At 44.7% G+C, this 20,477-nt stretch overlaps 1 protein-coding gene across 1 annotated transcript in view; it reads right to left on the bottom strand.

The window, feature by feature from the left end:
* LOC122475351 (contactin-associated protein-like 3) overlaps positions 1-19,898 on the bottom strand; it is a 193,350-nt gene extending 173,452 nt beyond the window's left edge. Inside the window, exon 1 of the mRNA XM_043567261.1 lies at positions 19,738-19,898. Coding sequence (XP_043423196.1) covers positions 19,738-19,822 — 85 coding nt within the window. The 5' untranslated portion in view covers positions 19,823-19,898. The remainder of the gene's footprint in view (positions 1-19,737) is intronic.
* Between the last annotated feature and the right edge of the window lie 579 nt (positions 19,899-20,477).

Genomic DNA, 20,477 nt, shown 5'->3' with positions numbered 1-20,477 from the left:
GATTATAAAACAATTGAAAACTTTTGCATGAGTTTTTTAAAAACTTAACAAAATGTAACCAAAAATCCTAAAAACGTGCTATCATATTTGATCCATAAATATTGTAACAAATAGTTGGATTTTTAGGACAAGACTTAGGTTACATGAGAACTTTTTATACTATCTTGGAAAGAATATTTGGTGTTTGGGCATTTTCACTGCAAAGGATTTAAAACAATACAAACAAAATAACTAACATATTCCCAAGCTAAAGGCTCACTGCTTTATAAGAATGAGAAACAGGATACACGCCATTGTAAAGAAATACGTATTTCCTGGGACGCCCGGGTGGCGACCAACTTCGGCTCAGGTCACGGTTCGTGAGTTCGAGCCCCGCATCAGGCTCTGTGCTGACAGCTTAGAGCCTGGAGCCTGCTTGGGACTCTGCGTCTCCCTCTCTTTCTGCCCCTTCCCTGCTCGTGTTCTGTCTCTCTGTCTCTGAAAAATGAACATTAAATAAACAAGTAAGTATGTATTTTGTGCTTGAAATAACCAACTGGGAAGTTCAAAACGCTGGTGTGACCTCAGGTGAAAGTCTGGTCACAAGCTTTGTTTTGTAATATGGATACACTTGCCTTTTCTACCCATCCTCCCTCCCTCCCTCCTCTGCTCCTTCCTCGGCTTCCTCCTCCCTTCTTCTTTCCCCTCAGAGACCTAACAAAGGACAGTTGTTCAAAAGGGGTTTGCAGGTGATGGAAGGAAGTACAGTCAATGCATCCCAAGCACGGGTGTCTGTACATCATTCCTCCACAAAATACCGTTTCTCCCATTTTGTTGGGGGGGTCGGGGGGCAGGGAGCACGGGACAGTAATTTCTTTGCAGAGTTCCAAGAATGCATACAAAATATATGGGGGCGGGGGGGAGAAAGAAAGGTTTTGATATTATGGAATTAGATGCGGTATGGAATTCAGACGATACTTAAAGTTTTAATACAATTCACTCACTGTTAAATATTTTGTGGTTTAAATCTACCGAGGTTCTAGTATATTACAGCATTGCTGCTTAATGTAATGTTTACCCAGAAATTATTTAAATGTAAATAGTAACAGTTCGCTGGAAACTTGGGTCTCTGCCAAAAAAATTTCCATAAAACAATCATTTGCTTTAATTGTTCATGTTTATTCAAAACTAGAGGCCACTGCTGTTACACGAGTGGAAAATCCAATCATTTTTAGGGAGCACGCATGCGCGGGCGTGTTGAGTGCACGTACATACCCATAAAACTGAGATTACTACCGAATAAAGCCCTACGTTCTCAGATATCTCATTAGATACACTTATAAACATAATATATCTACTTGGTGTTATTTTCACGGGGTGCAACTAAACATTTCTTTAAAAAATGTACCCAAAGAGGGTGGGTTTTTCTACTAACCTTCCAGGCTGTGCTGATACATATATAGCACTCGTGTCAAAAAGGAGGGGAAATGTTTTAACTCAGGAGCGAGCAGAAATTTAAAATTCACAGCATGCGCTGAATTATACCATGTATAGACACTGCCTTTTCTTTTATAAACCTGACTCTTCTCTCTGCACCATGTAAAGCATTATATAAAACCACACAACCTAAAATTAGTTTATACAAGACACAAATCTGCTAACCCTCAGGGAACGCCAGATTTTAACAGCAAAATGCATGATAAAGTCTAATATTTTGTTCTCTTCTAAAAGATGAGACATAGCTCGAGACTTCAATTGCCCACAGAAAAATGTCCCAGTAACTTATCACCAATAATAATTGCTGAAACCAGTCTACCAGTAAGGTGTGACGAGCATGAATTAAATTGTGCCACCCAGACCCGCCAGTGCTACCAATTGTCGTTTTTACAACTGTCACTGAAACTCTGCCAGCAGGGCATAAGGAAAGGAGATTAGGGGCGCCTGGGGGGCTCAGCCAGTTGAGCGTCCAACTTCGGCTCAGGTCACGATCTCATGGTTCGTGAGCTCGAGCCTCGCGTCGGGCTCTGTGCTGACAGCTCAGGGCCCACTTGGGATTCTCTCTCCCTCTCTGCCTCTCCCCTGACTCCCTCTCTCTCTCTCTCTCTCTCTCTCTCTCTCTCTCTCTCTCCCTCTCTCTCAAATTAAATAACTAAACTTTGAAAAGAAAAGGAAAAGAGATTAGATGAAACCCTCCACATACTTAAATGACCCCACTCACCCATTCTCAACATAAACACATTTCCTTTGTTTAATGAAGAATACTCTCGATATCAGATAAGAGACAAATGAATGAATAAAAGCATACGATCGTAGCAAAACATGAAGCAGAAAACACGACTTTTTCCTAAAGAGGCACGTCGGCTTCGGGACGTTGAACGGCATGCGTAATATCACATTTAATTCATTTTCCACTGATTATCCTTTATTTTAACGCAACACTTTTTGAACATCCAGGGCTAAATTTTACTTATTTCCCAAAGAAGATTAGTAAGAGTTTACTCTCCCTTGTCATGCTCCCCACTCATGTCTTACGGCGTTTTACCTAACAGTTCGACCGCAAATTTCTAGCATAAAAGTTATTTTCCCTCCTAGCTTATATTTCTCTCTGCCCTTCCTTTCCTTTCGTTCCTGATTACTGCTCCACAGCAAGCAAACTGTCATTCCCTTATAGCAAATCAGTTCACGTCATTCTCTTCGGTGGCCAAACCCGGGACCGTGTTTCCCTGTTTTTCCACTTCCGCTATTTTCATTTGACAATTTCCACTGTTGTCCTCCATTTATCTAACTCAGCACCACATGGGCTTCTGTAATCGAGATGCATTATTTCTTTTCCATTTTGGGAAATTTTCGTTTACTTTTATGTTAACAACACCTTGAAATCGGTTGAAATTGGCTTTTTGGTCAAATAAAAAAGTATATATTTTATATGTAGTTGAAACTGTGAATAATACTGGCCGATGTAATATAAGCCCATAAAAATAAAACCTGGAATTACTTTATTCAAATCTCTAATTTTTTTTAACGTTTATTTATTTTTGAGAGACAGAGAGAGAGACAGAGAGTGTGTGCACGCATGCACACGAGCAGGGGAGGGGCAGAGAGGGAGGGAGACACAGAATCCGAAGCAGGCTCCAGGCTCCGAGCCGTCAGCACAGAACCCCCACATGGGGCTCAAACTCAAAAACCACAAGACTTGAGCTGAGCTGAAGTCAGATGCTTAACTGACCGAGCCACCCAGGCGTCCCTCAAATCTCTATGTCCGTATCACTTTGGTATATTTTACTTTATGCACTTAATTTGTCTATTGTATCCAAAGCTTTTCTTTCTTCCCCTCTCTTCTTGCTTTCTAGTGAATAGATTGAAATTTCCCCCTGGACTTATTCTATTTTTTTTTTATTACATTGGTTTGGAATGTATACTCTCCATTACTATTCTTCTCATGGGCCCCCTTAAAATTTTACACTGCATTCTGGTTAACAATTTAACCAAGTCTACAATTAAACAGATTTTAATTCCTTCCACAAAACAATGCAAGGAGCACAGCACGCTCTGTCTGATCACCCCTTTCCATGTTTCTTTTCAGTTGCTCACATCAATCTACCTTGTCTTCTCTCTTTGCATTCCACCAACTTTCATTCCACACCAATGCCATACATACAGCTTTATTACTGCTCAAATGTGTGATCAGATTTGCACACCAACTACCAGATTCTCACCTCTCATAACTGCCCTCTGTAATCATTTCCTTTGTTGCTAAACTTATCCATCAACATCTCTTTTTTTTTAGTTTTATTCATTTATTTTGAGACAGAGAGAGGGCGAGGGAGGGAGAGCACAAGCAGGGGAGAAGGGAAAAGAGAAGGGGAGAGAGAATCCCAAGCGGGCTCTGTGCTGTGAGCAACGAGCACAGAGCCCAACACGGGGCTGAACCCACGAACCGTGAGATCATGACCTGAGCCAAAACCAAGAGGAGGATGCTCAACTGACTGACCCACCCAGGGATTTTGAGCGACTACCTGAATCTAAAAGATTGGTGACTTTGCAATTCTGGACAATTTCTTTTTTTTTATTTTTTTAATGTTTACTTATTTTTGAGAGACAGAGAGAGACAGAGAGAGAGAGAGAGAGAGAGAGCGCGCACAAGCAGGGAAGGGACAGAGCGAGAGGGAGACAGAGATTCCAAAGCAGGCTCCGTGTTATCAGTGCAAACTCCAACACGGTGCTTGAACTCACAAACCATGAGATCATGACCTGAGCCAAAGTCAGATGCTCAACCAACTGAGCCACCCGGGCATCCCTATTCTGGGAAATTTCTATATATTACCTCTTCAGTGTTTCTTCTTCCCACATTTCCTCCTTCTAGAACTTCTATCAGACACAGAGATCTTGTCACGCTCTTCACCCTGCCCCTTGGTCTGGCTTTCGTACTTCCTGCCTCTCAGTCTCCCTGTGGCGCATTCTCGTTATTTATCCCACATCTGTCTTCTAATTTGCTGAGTCTCTCTCCACCTGTGTCTAATCTGCCATGTCAACAGTCACTGAATTCTTTATCCCAGGGTATCCATGTTTAACTTCTCGACACTGTTCTTTTACACTTCTGCTATTCATCTTATTCTTTCCATTCTTCCCGTCTTTTATTTCTTTGCACATACCCAACAAACTGTCGTTCTAAATTGACTTCCATATCTACATTTATTTTTATCTGACTGGGCAGTTTCTTATTTCTTCTGATTCTCCCTCATGGTTGTTTGTTTCTTTTATGTGTCTCATGTTTCTGTTTTTACTGCAAGCGTGTGTTTCCTGGAAATGGATCCACGAGCCTAGATGACTGCAGAAGTAAAACACATTCAACAGGAAGACAAGACAGGAGGAGACAGAGCTAGAAGCAGAGGGAGAGGGCGTGAAAGCCGTGGTGAAAGAAAACCAGTGCCGTGAGGTGGCTGTAGTTCAGGGTCGGCTAAAGGAGCGGGTGAAAGCAGTGAGTAAAGAGAAGGGACCTTTCAAGGACTGTGGGTGCGTGTGTGTGTGTATGTGTGTGTGTGATGTGAGAACACATAGGAAGGTTTTACTGAGGAGAGTAAGATCATCAGGTAAGCAATCTTTAGAAAGATTACTCTGGCGATAGGATGCAATGGACTAGAAGGAGGTAAGTTGGTGACAGGGGAACCGTGGAGACAATTATAGTATACAAATTCCGGAGAAATGGAGGGTGTGAACAAGTCTGGGCTGGGATAACTGAAGAAAAGGGAACAGGAACAAATTGGAGAGACAGAGCTAAACCTAAGCTTTCAGAATCAAGCAGTAACCCTCCCTTCTCCAGGGATCCACACCAGCGTCTTCATATCCGTTTTAATTGAGACTGCGTCTCAAAGCATAGGCAAATATGTGGCGTGAGACTCACACTCATCTAACAATCATAAAGGCTGAACAATCCACGCTGATGCCAGATACTATCGATCCTCGAAGACTTCAGCAAAAATAGCCAGACAATAGGCAGTACAAGTTTCAGGGACACGTTATCTTGATCTGGGGAATCCTTCCCGGCTAAGGGAGAAATATATACGATTGAAAGAAGTTAAAGATTAAAATTGTTAATGACAAGTTAACACACGGAGGGCTAAATCTAAGGAACTTCATTATTTACAGTGATATGATATTACAGAAAGCCGAAACATATCAGTGTTCTGTAGGAGTTTCTGATACTGTACCGTGGCCTTTTTTTTAACATTCTTAGGAGGTAATATTATCTTAATCTTGATTATAATGATATGTTGGACAATGGAAATACCCACTACAAATGTTTTTCTTAAAATATTGCTTATCTCATTATTCCACCCAGGATCATGGAATAGAGTCACATTTCAGCAAGAACAATAATAATGGCCAAAATTTCCTCAGGATTTGCTATGTTCCAGACATTATTTACAGAAGTAATTAATGTAATCTTCCTAGCAACTCTATGAGGCAGGTCACTATCGTTGATTATATTTTTTAGAGATGAATAAACTGAGACACACAGAGGGTAAGGAAATTACCCAAGACCACACAAAGGACATTAACATTAACATTAACATTAACATTAACCGAAGCAGAATTCCCATCCAGGCATCCCGATCAAAACGACCCCACCCCTCATTATAGAACCATCTCAACAGGTGCAGAAAAAAGTGGGTTTAGAGAGAACATACCTCAACATAAGAAGGCCATACATGAAAAACCCACAGCGAACACCACACTCAATCGTGAAAAACTGAGTGTTTCCACTAAGATCAGAAACAAGGCAAGGATGCCCACGATCATCACTTTTATTCGACATGGTACCAGAAGTGCTAGCCAGAGCAATCAAAGAAAAAACAGGCATCCAAATTGGGGTGGAAAAAGTAAAACTGGCACTATTTGCAGACGGCATGATACTACAGATGGAAAACCCTAAAGACTGCATTAAAAAAAACCATTAGAACTAATACACTAATTCAATAAAGTTGCAGGATACAAAATCCAAATCCAAAAATCTGTTGCATTTTTTATACGCAAATAACAAAGTAGAAGATATAAAAATTAAGAAAATGATTCCATTTACAAGTGTAACCAAAAGGAATAAAATACCTACAAATAAACTTAACAAAGGAGGTGAAAGTCCTGTGCTCTGAAAACTATGAACACTGATGAATGAAACTGAAGATGACACACACAAAAACTAGAAAGATATCCCATGTTCATGGACGGGAAGAATTAATATTGTTAAAACGTCATATATCCAAAACAATCTACCAAATCAATGAAATCCCAGTCAAAATGCCGACAGTATTTTTCAAAGAGCTAGAATAATTCTAGAGTTTATACAGAACCACAAGAGACCCTGAATAGCCAAAGAAATCTTGAAAAAGAAGAAAAAGCCAGAAGCATCGTAATCCATTTCAAGATATAGTACAAAGCTATAACAACCAAAACAGTATGGTACTGGCACAAAAACAGACACATAGGTCAATACACTACAGAGCCAGAAATAAACCCACGATTATGATCAATTAATCTACCACAAAGGAGGCAAGAATATACAGTGGGGAAGAGAGTCTCCTCAACAAATGGTGCCAGGAAAACTGGACGGCTACGTGCAAAAGAATGAAACTGGACCACTTGCTTACACTATATACAAAAATAAACTCAAAATGAATCAAAGACCTAAATGTGAGGCCTGAAACCATAAAACCCCAAGAAGAAAACATAAGCAGTAATCTCTTGGACATCAACCTTAGAAACATTTTTCTATAATTTTTTAGGTTTATTTTATTTATTTTGAGAGAGAGAGAGAAAGAGCACACACAGGAGGGGCAGAGAGCGAGTGAGAGAGAGAGAATCCCAAGCAGGCTCCACACTGTCACCACGGAGCCTGATGCGGGGCTCGAACCCACAAACCGTGAAATCACGCCCCAAGCTGAAATCACAAGCCAGATGCTTAACCGACTGAGCCACCCAGGCACCACAGAAACATTTTTCTAGATACGTGTTCTGAGTCAAGGGGAATAAAAGCAAAAAATTTGTTACCCTAAAACAAAAAGCCTTTGCACAACAAAGGAAACCATCAACAAAATGAAAAGGCAATGTTCTGAATGAAAGAGAATATTTGCAAATATCTGGTAAGGGCTCAATATCCAAAACACATAAAGAATTTATGCAACTCAACACCAAATAAATAAATACATAAATAAGTAATCTGATGCAAAATGGGCACAGGACCTGAACTGACATTTCTCCAAAGACATCCAGATGGCCACGGACCCACGAAATGAGATGCTCAACGTCACTCATATTTGGAAGAGCGCACACCAAAACCTTACACCTGTCGGAATGGCCAAACCCAAAAAGACAAGAAATAAACAAGCGTCGGTGAGGCGGTGGAGAAGGAGGAACCCTCATGCACTGCCGGTGGGAACGTAAATTGGTGCATCCACTGCAGAAGCAGTATGGAGGTTCCTCAAAGAAAAATCGAAAACAGAAATACCGTACGATCCAGTAATTCCATCACTGGGTATTTACTCGAAGAAAAATAAAATACTAACTCGAAACAATATATGTACCCCCCCCCATGTATATAGCAGCATTATTTACAATAGCCAAGATATGGAAGCAACCCTAGTGTCCATCAATAGATAAATAAATGTATAAAGGAGATGTGGTATATGTGCATAATGTACATATACAAAGGAATATTACTCAACCATAAAAAAGAATGAAATCTTGGGGCGCCTGGGTGGCTCAGTCAGCCAAGCGTCTGACTTCGGCTCAGGTCACGATCTCGCAGTTCGTGGGTTCGAGCCCTGCGTCGGGCTCTGTGCTGACCGCTCAGAGACTGGAGCCTGCTTCAGATTCTGTGTCTTCCTCTCTCTCTGGCCCTTCCTCTCTCTCTCTCTCTCTCTCTCTCTAAAATAAATAAACATGAAAAAAAAATTTTTAAAAGAATGAGATCTTGCCATTTGTGACAACACGGACGCACCTAGGAGGCACAAAAAAAGACAAATGCCATATGATTTCATTTATATGTGGAATATAAAAAAAAAAGAAGAACAACAACAACAAAAGTAGAAAGAGACCCATAAATGCAAAGAACAAATCGGTGGTTGCCAGAGGGGGAGGACAAAATGAATGAAGGGAAGTGGACGGTGTAGGCTTCCAGGGATGAAATGAATTAGTCATGAGCTGAAAGGTACAGCCTGGGGGGTGGTCAGTGGTCTTGTGACAGTGTTGTACAGTGACAGACAGGCGCCCCGCTTCGAGTGAGCCTAGCGCAAAGTACGGAGTTATCCAATGACCACGCCGTGTGCCCGAAACTACTGTTAACGCTGTGTGTTAGCTATACTTCAAATGACCTCTCCCTCTCACCTGTCTGAAAGTGTGGCCCGTGACTTTAAAGATTTGTTGAATTTTATCGTTTTATGCTACTTGAAAGAAGCCTGCTGGAATCATCGTTTATACACCTCCACGGTGCCCCGCTCCGTAATTCTGAAGATGAAATTAGAAACGATGTTTGTCTGAAAGTAGAGATGATAATTACATGTCATCATGCCCTTGAGCTAGCCAGTCATAAAAATGGCCGATAATAGCAGGTTTTGTTGGCAGTAAGGACCATCCAAGAACAGACTCAGAAATCCCCCCAGCCCAGACCAGGCAGGGGTCTGTCAAGTCTGAAGGCACACCGGGAGCTTCCTCTCGGCGCGACAGGTTACTGGACACAGAGTCCGCGGCCACCACGCCAGAGACAGCTGTGACTCAAATGAATTCAGCCTCCCGGCTGCCAAGGAGAGAACTGGACACCCACACTGAGGTGCCACGGCCATCTGTCTGCCCCGATGCACCACCAGCCTTTCCCACCGGGATTAAATGCCGCTTCCCTTATCTAGTTGATAAACCAGGCTTCTGGAGAACTCCAGGTACACGCTGCTTCCCGGCACCTGTTTCAGACCCCGACTACGGAGCCCGGCTCAGACTTGATCTAGGATCTCCCTAGAAACAGACATCTTGTCTAATGGCCCCTGCCCAGAGGCCTCCTCTTTCCTGCTCACCGGTCCTGGGTAGCGCCCCTGACACCTGGCCTGTTTAGTGCTCCCTCGGGGGCTCCCGGCAGTTTTTTTGTTTTTTTTTTCTAATATGAAATGTATTTTCCGATTGGTTTCCATACAACACCCAGTGCTCATCCCAACAGGTGCCCTCCTCAATCCCAGCGGTTTTTATAACACGCACCATGCCTCTCATCAAAGCCTCGGGGCAGAAATTATGTCATGCGTTTTGCTATGGAAAGAAAATGAAACATTCAAAATCAGCCAGTGGATCTTTCCACGGACAAATGATGAGCTTGGGGATACTCACGTGAAAATTAATTTTTTATTAGGCTACCTGCAAAATGATTCTAAAATACACAGGAGGATTCTCCAGGATTTCACCATATACTTTCAAACTAGCGTATTTTCAATATATTAATTTCTTCTCTCTTTTTTTGGTAAATACTTACAGAGCACCATCAGCAGAACTGTAGGGACAAAGAAATGTGTTTCTGTTCTCAGGAAGTTTAAAATCTAATGAAGGAGGCATACACGTAACCAGCCATCTGTTGTATGAAGCAGATAAGAGCCCCAAAGCCAATGCTTCATAATAGATGTTAAACTAATTACCTAAATGGATGGTGCATTTCACTTTCTCATCAAGAGATGCAGGCAGAGCACCCGGTCAAGGACCAAGTCCCGGTCACTTCTTGGCCCCACCCCTGGTCAGTCAGAAGGCCACCCCCTCCTGTCACAGTCCCCGGGGAAGAACGGTTACCCAACTCAGAAGAGACAACGCAAGTCAGGTCTGGGGATTTTGCTGGCATTTTGGGAAAGAGAATCATTCACCTTTTTACTTACCCTGCAGCCCCCTGTCTCCGAACTACCCCTGTTCCCTCAAGCAGTCCCTGCTTGCTTGGAGTTTGGAACAAGGGAACGAACAAATAAATAAGTGCTCACTGCTTCAGAGCGATAAGGGCCACAGTCCAAATAGTGGAAGGCATTCCCTCTAACAGCGCTGCCCAGACAGCTCGACCTTGGCCATGGAGCTGCCAAACCGAATGCTGCCTGAGCCTCCGGCCAACGTGGGAAGCCAGAGCCGAAAGAGGAAGAGAGGCCAGCCCTCGTGGCACAGTGTCACCAAGTGTCTCCAACTTGCCTGAACTGAAATGATGTGCACCGACTATTCCCGTTCTGGTTTAAGTCCACTGGATTGGGTCTTCTGTTCACTTGTAACTGAAAGATGCTTGCCAATACCTAATCCTGACACCCCCCGCCCCGTTTCTTACTAGTCGACGTACCAAATCCAACAACCACTGAGTCCTAAAAAGTGTTCCTGGGCACACACAACCTTCTCCTCCTCACTGCCACTCTCCCACTCAGTGCTGATCCCACGGGCAGCAGCGAAGGCAGAGGGACACCTCTTGGGACAGCCCAGTCCACCCAAGTCAACCCAGGAAGACATTTGGCCTCACAGCCCAGTCTTCCTCTATCCAAGACAATGGAGGAGGAAGGTGCTCCTGGAGGCTCCCGGAGTGGGGGGTGTGGGGGACCCGGGGGGGCTGCCCAGCCTCATCCTGGAGAACAGGGCCACGATTAACGACATCGGTGTCTTTTTCATGTTAAAGCAAACACTAGCCCTCCACTCCCTCCTGCCTCACTTTGCAACAATATTCACGAGGGAAAGGATCTTTTTTCCAGGCAAACGTGCAACCTGTCCTCCAACAAATGAGTCTCATCGCTTACAAGGAGAATGAGTAAAATCGATCATCAGCAGTGATGTAAATTTGTCAAAGACCAGGTTTTCGGGTTTACTAAAGCAGATCAGTAGCTCATCATGACAAGAAATAATAATAAACTCTTACGATCAAAATTTTATTCTTACGATCCAGAAAACCAACATCGTGCTTTCTTAGCCTTGCACTGTAATTCAGAAGGGATCATCTGCCTTTCCCTAACAGGGAACAGACTTTGGTATCTGTCGACTCTCCTGGGTTCTATGTCTGCAAAATTTATTTTCAGAAATGTTCGTGATTCTTTAAGAAAGCCTAATTTTGGTGTTTGCTCCCCTAAACTCCCTGAAATACACCTTAAACTCTATCAACCTACCCTCCTTGAGCCCTCCAATTTTTTTTTTAACTCTTAGCACTGCCTACACATTCCACATCATAGAAAAGGACGTGCTTGAGAATGTCAAGGCTCACGGGGAATCAACTCAACAAGAAGTCTAAGAATCACATCACAGACTGGCTAGCTTGCCTGATGACAGTACACAGCTATTTATTTTTTCTCTTCATGTTGTAATACCATTAATGTCACAATGCTCTTATTCTCAAGTTTTATTTTTTTATCTTTTTAATGTTTTTTTTAAAATTTTTTTTCAACGTTTATTTATTTTTGGGACAGAGAGAGACAGAGCATGAACGGGGGAGGGGCAGAGACAGAGGGAGACACAGAATCGGAAACAGGCTCCAGGCTCTGAGCCATCAGCCCAGAGCCTGACGCGGGGCTCGAACTCACGGACCACGAGATCATGACCTGGCTGAAGTCGGACGCTTAACCGACTGCGCCACCCAGGCGCCCCGAATGTTTATTTATTTTTGAGAGAGAGAGACAGGAAGAGCATGAACAGGGGAGGGCCAGAGAGAGAGGGAGATACAGAATCCAAAGCAGGCTCCAGGCTCTGAGCCATCAGCAGAGTCCCACATGGGGCTCGAACTCACAAACTGTGAGATCACGACCTAAGCCGAAGTCGGAGGCTTAAGCGACTGAGCCACCCAGGCACCTCCATCATTCTCAAGTTTTAGACGTCAAAAACATGGCAAATGTAAAGCTACACAATAAATCCTTAATCTTGATAATCTCGAAACATTTGAACAGATGTCTACAGACACGTATGATTTTTCTTAAATCTGCCAAATCTGAGACATTAAAATCGATCACAGTTCTTTAAATATTTTCTTCCAGGGGCGCCTGGGTGGTGCAGTCAGTTGAGCGTCCGACTCCAGCTCAGGTCATGATCTCACGGTTCGTGGGTTCGAGCCCCACGTCGGGCTCTGTGCTGACAGCTCAGAACCTGGAGCCTCCTTCAGATTCTGTGTCTCCCTCTCTCTCTGCCCCTCCCCTGCTCGCGCTCTGTCTCGCTCTCTCTCAAAAATAAACATTTAGGAAATATATATTTTTTCTTCCATAATAGTGATTTTGATTAAAATGACTTTCTTTGAGCTGAATCAAATTATTGCATTATTTTCTAATGCTAAAATGCTAGAAATTCGTGTATCTCCTGGCCTTTAAATCCAAACCCTACCAGCGCTTCCTTGGTAAGCTCTTCCCAGGGACCAGGACGGGGTAGGGGCTGCGAGATGGGGACGGCTGCGTACCAGCTCCAGGGGACCCAGCACCCGTGAGATCAACGGGGACAGGGCGGATGCCGTATTTCTTAATTGCTCACACGCTCAGAAATCCAAACTGGAGAATATCCATCTTACACAATAGCTGGTAAGAAATGACTCCATCCTGCATACCTGGATTGCCAACTAATCCACCACGTGCCTCGCTTACAACGACTGACAGGGGTTCCTAATCCCTCCAGCAGCTCTCTGCCCGTCCACATCCTCGGGACACACACACACACACACACACACACACACACACATAGAGCAGTCACTCCACCACCCCTGCCGTCGGTTCCCCACTCCCAGAAACAGTGTGCTTAGCTGAACTTTATCAAGCTCTCTGGTTGCCTGGGGATTTATAGATGGTAAAATTTTTTTTAAAAAACCACACACACTAATTAGAACCATGAGTCCCGAAGGCAGCGCCTCAGTTAATGTCGCAAGGCAACCGGTCACTCCTGCTGTCATGCAAGCTTGTAATTTCCCTGCTTGCTCGCAAGCTCCGGAGAAATCTTCGGCTGGGTCCTGAACACCCCGAGCAACGGATGGGAATGACGGGGGCATGTGGGACATTAGATCTCAGCCACAGCGCCCGAGGTTACAGGACCACTACAGATTCCAGCAAGGTTGTCTGGCCACGTCCCACCCCCCCCCCCCCAGCCCCCAGGGGTGGCCCCGCGAACACTGGGCATAGGAATCCCTCCTCCGTGGACAACCACCACGCGGATTCGCGGATGGGACCCCCAGTGGGGAAGTATCAGAAAGCCACATCTCAATAAAACTCAGGAAGACATGAATTTGCGTATGTGGCGCACTATTGACCATATCCCCTGAAAAGGATGCGTTCAAAAATATTGTATTTGCCGGTTAAAAAAGCAAACTCTTCTCGTGTTTCTCTCTCTGAGTTAGAGGTAACACACCCTCCGCGAGCATCTTATCAGAGTGCCACCGAGTGATAAAAGCCACAACCCACAGAAGATACATTACACCATTTTTTTGTCCTACGACTGCGCTAGCGTGCAATAAAACCTTTGTAGTTACCCTTCGAACCTAAAAAAAAAAAAAAAAATCAATTTAACTTGTAACATCTTCGTGTCTAAGCTCTGGTCAAATAGTAAATGACCAAGTCAGGCATGGGTGCGTTCTTCTGAATAATTAAACGATCATGTGGGCATTAAACAATGCTCTGCGTCACAGTAAAAAGGTCATGGTGTCATACTCTTTTCGCAGAATTTACAGGCTGTGTATAATTTTTCTTAACGCATGATAAAAGACTTGTTTTCATTTTTTTAATTTTTTAATGCTTGTTTGTTTTAGAAAGGGGGAGGGAGGGGCAGACAGAGAGGGAGACACAATCTGAAGCAGGCTCCAGGCTCCGAGCTGTCAGCACAGAGCCCGATGCGGGGCTCGAACCCACAAACCGGGAGATCATGACCTGAGCTGAAGTCGGACACTTAACTCACGGGGCCACCCAGGCGCCCCAAGACATTTTTAAAGCGTGTAATCCTATGCCATCAAATTCAAACTAGGAATCACAAGGATGTCTACTTTGAAAGAACGTGTTACATTTAGTCTAATGCCTTTCAGAAAAAGGCCGACATTAATAATTTAGTTTTTAAAAGTTATTCAACACAAAGCAAGCGACGCCCAAAGCAATCAGCAGCACAGCAGGTCACAGGTGACAGGCGGGTGCAAAGGGGACCCTGCAGAAGTTACTCTGAAGAATTCTGTACGTGGAAGCCAAGCCTTTTAAAGCCTCTAAAAGTAAGTGGGGGGAAGAACCTTGGGTATATTACTTCCAAATTGTTGGAGCTATTCTATACTTTTATATTCAAAGTCTAATTTTGACTTAAGGAGAAAATTTCAACTTGAAATCTGTTCAGTTGATACGTTTTTGTTAGTGATTATGTTCCTTATGAAGTAGTTCTGAATGAGCTGGGTTTTGTCCAAAATCAACTCAAAAAAGTGGATTCTCATGACCTCCAGTCCTCTCCCCAAAACACCCTTCCAGGCTTGGGAGGGTCACCGATGATATGTCCTCAGGGTTATTTCGTTTATTTTTGCTTAGAGAATCTTCCAAAATCGTGAAGTGTCAACCCCCAAAAAACCCAGCTCTGTTCTTGCCTGTCACTTTGTGCTGACAGTCACCATGGCCTTTGCAAGTTTTCCGGAGAGAAGAGGTTTTTGTTTTCTCTCTGCTTCTGAAAAGCACCTTCACCTTCAGTATTTCTGGGAAGTGTATTCGAATACTATAACTACGGATCTATTTACTAGTTTGTGGAAGGCTCTTTCCAAAAATCCCTCAGCTCCAGTTCCTGCTAAAACACACATCCCCATATTCTGGGCTCACCTTCCCCAACACGTTTCACTGCATCGAGAATGGGTTCCCCATTCACCTGCTCCACGGGCACACCCTCTGACACCTTAGGCTGATTAACTTGGAAGACTGGGCTCCCTCTAGACAAGCACTAAGCATGCTATTAAGGCAAAGAAAAGCCTGAGCCTATTAAAATACTGGAAGGATTTTAGTCCGTAATAGCCAAGGCGAAACTTCTTTGTCGACTACATTGAGCCTCTTAGCACTCATGACATTACTGGAAGATTGAGTAGGCTCAGTTAGCAGTAAAGAATTTTGATGACACTTAGCAAATAATTACAAAGAATCTGCGTCCACTATTTCTGAAAAACAAAACCCTCGAGAAGAGATATATGACAAATACTTTGCTTAAATAAGTTGTCGTGATTTCGTACTTCTTAGCAACTGTACCATTATGTCCAGTCACCCAGTCTGCATGCCTATATTTTTATACCAAATTATTAAGGTTAATCATGTCACCAAGTTAGAATAATTCACATACTTCAACTGTCTCACTATTACATCAAGCTATGTATGTTATTCATATTACAAAAGGATACTATTGGACGATAATTTCTACCACGGGATTATATGAATGCACTTTCGTCAAAGAAGATACAGTAAAGCTTCTGCACATAAAGCAGCTTAGGCTCGAATGAAGAAAGGGTTCAACTCTGGTACAAATCTTCAAATTGAGGTGTGAACATGTTTATTGCTTAGATCAAACACTAGGTAGTTGTGAAGGTCATGGGTTTGTTTCCCACGCTGGCAAACAAAATGGGCTCGATCCACACCCCCTTTCATGGTCAGAGACCTCTCTGGTCTAGGATTTAATGGGGAAGAGGACAGGTGTCAATATAGAAAAACAAATTTACATGATCACCCCTACAAGGGCAATTCAAAGTGTATACCCCACCTGCAGTGGGCCAGAAATAAATCTTTTTTTTTTTTCCTTGAAACGAGAAGGGTGCTTTTGACAGGGGAAGGAATCACAAGGAAGCTTCTAGAGAAAATTACAAGTACTGAGATTTAACGAAGGAAGAACAAGTCAGTCATACTCACTAAACTGAATCCCGCGATCTGTAACAATGTCATCATTTATATCACAAAGAATCACCATCAACGACTGGAGTTTCTAACATATGCGTCTGTCCTTATTCAGTGGAGATGGCGGGGCGGGGGGCGGGGGGAATCAGCTATCAGCCACAGCTTGTACCTTACTTACACGGGGAAAATAATTCAGCTGCACATTAACTTTCACTTGTGTTGTTTCTAAGTGGGGAGGGGGTGAACGTTACCCCTCAGACTGAGGTGCGATCCAGGAAACAGGCTTACAACACTAAATACACAATCGAAATGTTGACATTTTCATATTCAGATCCTATCTCTTCTGCCTCCAGAAAGGTCTTGAAATTCATAAAGGAGTCGTGGATTTACAAGAATAATTCTAAAACAGAGAGCTATTGCCTTCTTCCATTTGTGGTGCTTCGTAAGAATTAAAGGAGGCAACAGCCTACATAAGAACTTCTAGAAAGCAGGGCTCTAACTTGGAAACCTATATCATAACCTCCCTCTTGAGTTATTTCAGAGGACAGATCATATTAGAACCCTCTCGTCTTGACTTGGGACGGAGGGTTCTAAAAGGCAGACTAGATAGATGCTCACATGTTTTTTCTAAATCTCAAGTCTGTGGCCATATTTTGGAGGAGGCAGTTCAGCCCACTTGTTTTATCTTCAAAAAGACGGAGAATACAGAACAACAAAACAAGCCCATGGCCGTGGCCATTTAGAAACATTTTCCCTCCAGTGTGTCGTTTCCTGATTTAAAATTTCTTGAGCAATGTTGATGTTCGCCATTTCTTGTTCGTAGCTTAAATCCCACACTGCTGGCAAACTCCTCTCCAGAATTTCTCAAATGATGGGACAGAACAACAACAACAAAAAAGACCCCTCTGCCTTGACTTAGTGATAAGAGACTACAAATCCGTGTCTGATGTGCCCTGCTTGCACACACATCGAACACACACTTCCCAAATATGCTGGAGTTAAAGAAAAACTGAATCCGGCAAATTAGCTAATTCAGCCATGAGATTCATTCACCATTTACGTCTACTGCTACACATGATGCCAAAGGGGATTACTGGGAAATTATCAAACGCCATCTGGGTGGCCCCTGTGAATCTTCAAAGTCATTGAAATGTATACTTGACCCTTGAAGAGGGTCATCTTTGTGGTGATCCCATCAAGGACTTGAACTTCAGTTATCTAAAATGTCCTTAGCACAGAGAAAGACAGATACCATATGTGTTCACTCTTATGTGGATCCTGAGAAACTTAACAGAAACCCATGGAGGAGGGGAAGGAAAAAAAAAAAAAAAAAGAGGTTAGAGTGGGAGAGAGCCAAAGCATAAGAGACTCTTAAAAACTGAGAACAAACTGAGGGTTGATGGGGGGGGGGGGTGGGAGGGAGGGGAAGGTGGATGATGGGTACTGAGGAGGGCACCTTTTGGGATGAGCACTGGGTGTTGGATGGAAACCAATTTGACAATAAATTTCATATACTGAAAAAATAAAAATAAAAATAAAAATAAATAAATAAATAAATAAATAAATAAAATGTCCTTAGCAATGCAAATTTACATAGGTTCTTTAATTTATGGAACTTTTGATAAGAGTCCCAAATACACCTAAGTGCACGAGGCTGAGAGGCAAAAAAAACCAGCATCAACATCTGAAGAGTCACCCAGAGACTCAGTCCCAGGGGGACTGAGCTCGGGACACATCCAATTCAGACACGGGAACTTGCATGGATAATCAGACACAGGGCACCCCAGAGCAGGTGCCTTGTAAGAAGGATGCTCTGTGTGAAAGAACACGATACCTACGTGGGTTTCAGGGAGTAAAATACTAAGTGAAAATAAATACCACTGATCTTGCCCATATGTTGCAATCACCACTAAGAAGCCGGCCCTCTGCTTTCTCTCCTGGGAAGGATTTTCGAGGCAACGTCTCCTTGAAGTAGGAGTGACCTCCGGTGACTTTTTAATGGCACCTCAGAGTAAGGACGTTGAGTTCTTCTCCAATGTACGAACATCAGCAAATCACTTAGTACTAGTCATTTTGAATTTCTTAGCACAATGACAAGTGCTCTGCCGAAGGATTTAAGGATTTGATTGTATGTAACCGCCCCCGTTTGAATTAATTCAGAGCAGTTGTCCCACCAAGCTAAATTAAAATTGTGTCTGAAACGCGGGGCAGTAGCTGCTCCAAGGAGATTAAGGCTCATTCTGAGGAGTGACTCACGCACGACATGGCATTAAATAAGCTGATACTAGACCATGACACCGCAAAACCTTCACAGCCCCGCGGCCTCCGTGCACGAATGGGCGCGAAGGTAACTTTAGGTGCAGGGCTTCCCGCTTGAGCCGGCTTCCCAGTGAGGACAGAGGTGGGGCCCCAAGAGCTAAATCCGGATACCCAGCAGCAAAGTCGGTTTCTGAGCACGCCTGCTAGCACTTTCTTGAAATGTATTACTAGCTTGTCCGAAGCCCTACACCTGATTTTTTTTTTTTTTAAATTTTCTTTAGGCGGATGGGACAGGAAGGGAAGCGGGGGGGCAGGGGGAGGACGGGGAGTTTCTTAAAATGCATCAAGGCAAGAAAAGCCCTGGATGGAGATGTCAATCTGAACAACACTCCTCAAACTTCTCCTGATTTCCAGAGTCAGATACCTCGAGGCGGGCTAGCGAGCATCTTTAGACGGGACTCGGCGGCAGCTAGCCCGGGACCCAGAGGCTACCGTAGCCTCAGGGAACCTACAAAAGCAGAAACACGCACGTCGCCACACACAAGCAGGTGCACGGACTACAGGAGCCTGGAAGGCAGGCTGTCCCTCCCTTTACCTCGTGAGGGGTCCGGCTTCCCGGATTCCCGGGGACCCTCCAAGGCAGGGTGGGCGGCGCCGCGGCGCCCCGAATTCCGCAGAGCGCCCGCTGCAAACGTGTGCGCTAATGCAGGACCCGCCGCTTCGCGCTGACACGCTTCCTCCCCGACGCGTGTACACCGCAAGGAGATAAATGACCACGCCGGCCTGCTGGCCTCCCCTCCTCTGAAGCTATTCTCCCGCCGGACTCTCCGCGCCTCAGTATTCTCATGCCCGCTGCAGGTTTTACTAAAAACTTGAGCTTTCTCAGGGAAGATTCAGCTCGCCGGCAAAAAAAAAAAAAAAAAAAAAAAAAAGTCAAACACAGGCTTTTGCTGGATCTCAGACTTGGCAGGAGGGAAAAAGCAAGAGAAACCTTCCTATCTTGGCGCTGGTACTTGGGAGAGATTTTTTTTTTTTTTTTTTTTTTTTTTTTGGAATGCCTCCTTTTCCCAAACACGCCAGCGCTGCCATCTGCAAACACTCGTTACTAATAAAAACACAAATCCTAAGTTGTCAACGCAAGTTGGAAAAGATGTGCCGTACTCACAAGGGCTCCCTGCCGCCGCCGTGCTCCACGGCCGAGCAGACAAAAGAAAGAGCATCCCGAGGACGGCGCCCGCCGCACGGTCCATGGTCCGCCCGCCCCGGCACCCGAGGCGTCCGGCAGCCGCTCCGCGCGGGCCTCTGCCCGCTCGCTCCCGGCCGGGGTCGCGCCGCCGCCGCCGCTTCCGCGCTCTGCGCACCCGCGCCGCGCGGCCGCCGGGCGGGCGCCCCACCTGCGGCCACACCCACCCCCGCCCTCCCCGCGCCCGCGCTGCGGGCTCGCGCGGCCCCGGGCGCCCCTGGCGGCGGCGGGCGGAAGTGCGCTCGCGGCGCGGCCGGCCTGCCACCTGCGCGGGGCGGGGGGAGGGGGGAGGGGGGAGGGAGGGGAGGAGGAGCGGAGGGCAGGGTCGGGGGGCGCCGCGCGTCCTCGAGTCCCAGCGCCTTCACCTGCCGGGCGTCCCCTTTCCCGGCGACCCGCAGTCCGAGGGGGCGAGCGCCACCCGCGTGATGCTGCTGCTGCAGCAGCCGCCAGGCACTGAGCGTTCGCCCTGACGCCAGGAAAACTGCCTTTCCTTTCCTTTCCGTTTTTTCTTTTTGCTGTTGTTGTTGTCTTTTTTTTTTTTTTTTTTTTGGTAGAAAAGATGAACTTAGGAGAGAAATAACGAATCGGGTTGGGAGAGAATATTCACACGCATTGCAACTATTGGAAAGAAGATTTCTTGTTTTCTGAACGCATTTCATGAT

The sequence above is a fragment of the Prionailurus bengalensis genome, chromosome D4, assembly GCF_016509475.1.
Source record: "Prionailurus bengalensis isolate Pbe53 chromosome D4, Fcat_Pben_1.1_paternal_pri, whole genome shotgun sequence".
Lineage (NCBI taxonomy): Eukaryota > Metazoa > Chordata > Mammalia > Carnivora > Felidae > Prionailurus > Prionailurus bengalensis.
This window is presented reverse-complemented; position numbering and strand designations above follow the sequence as displayed.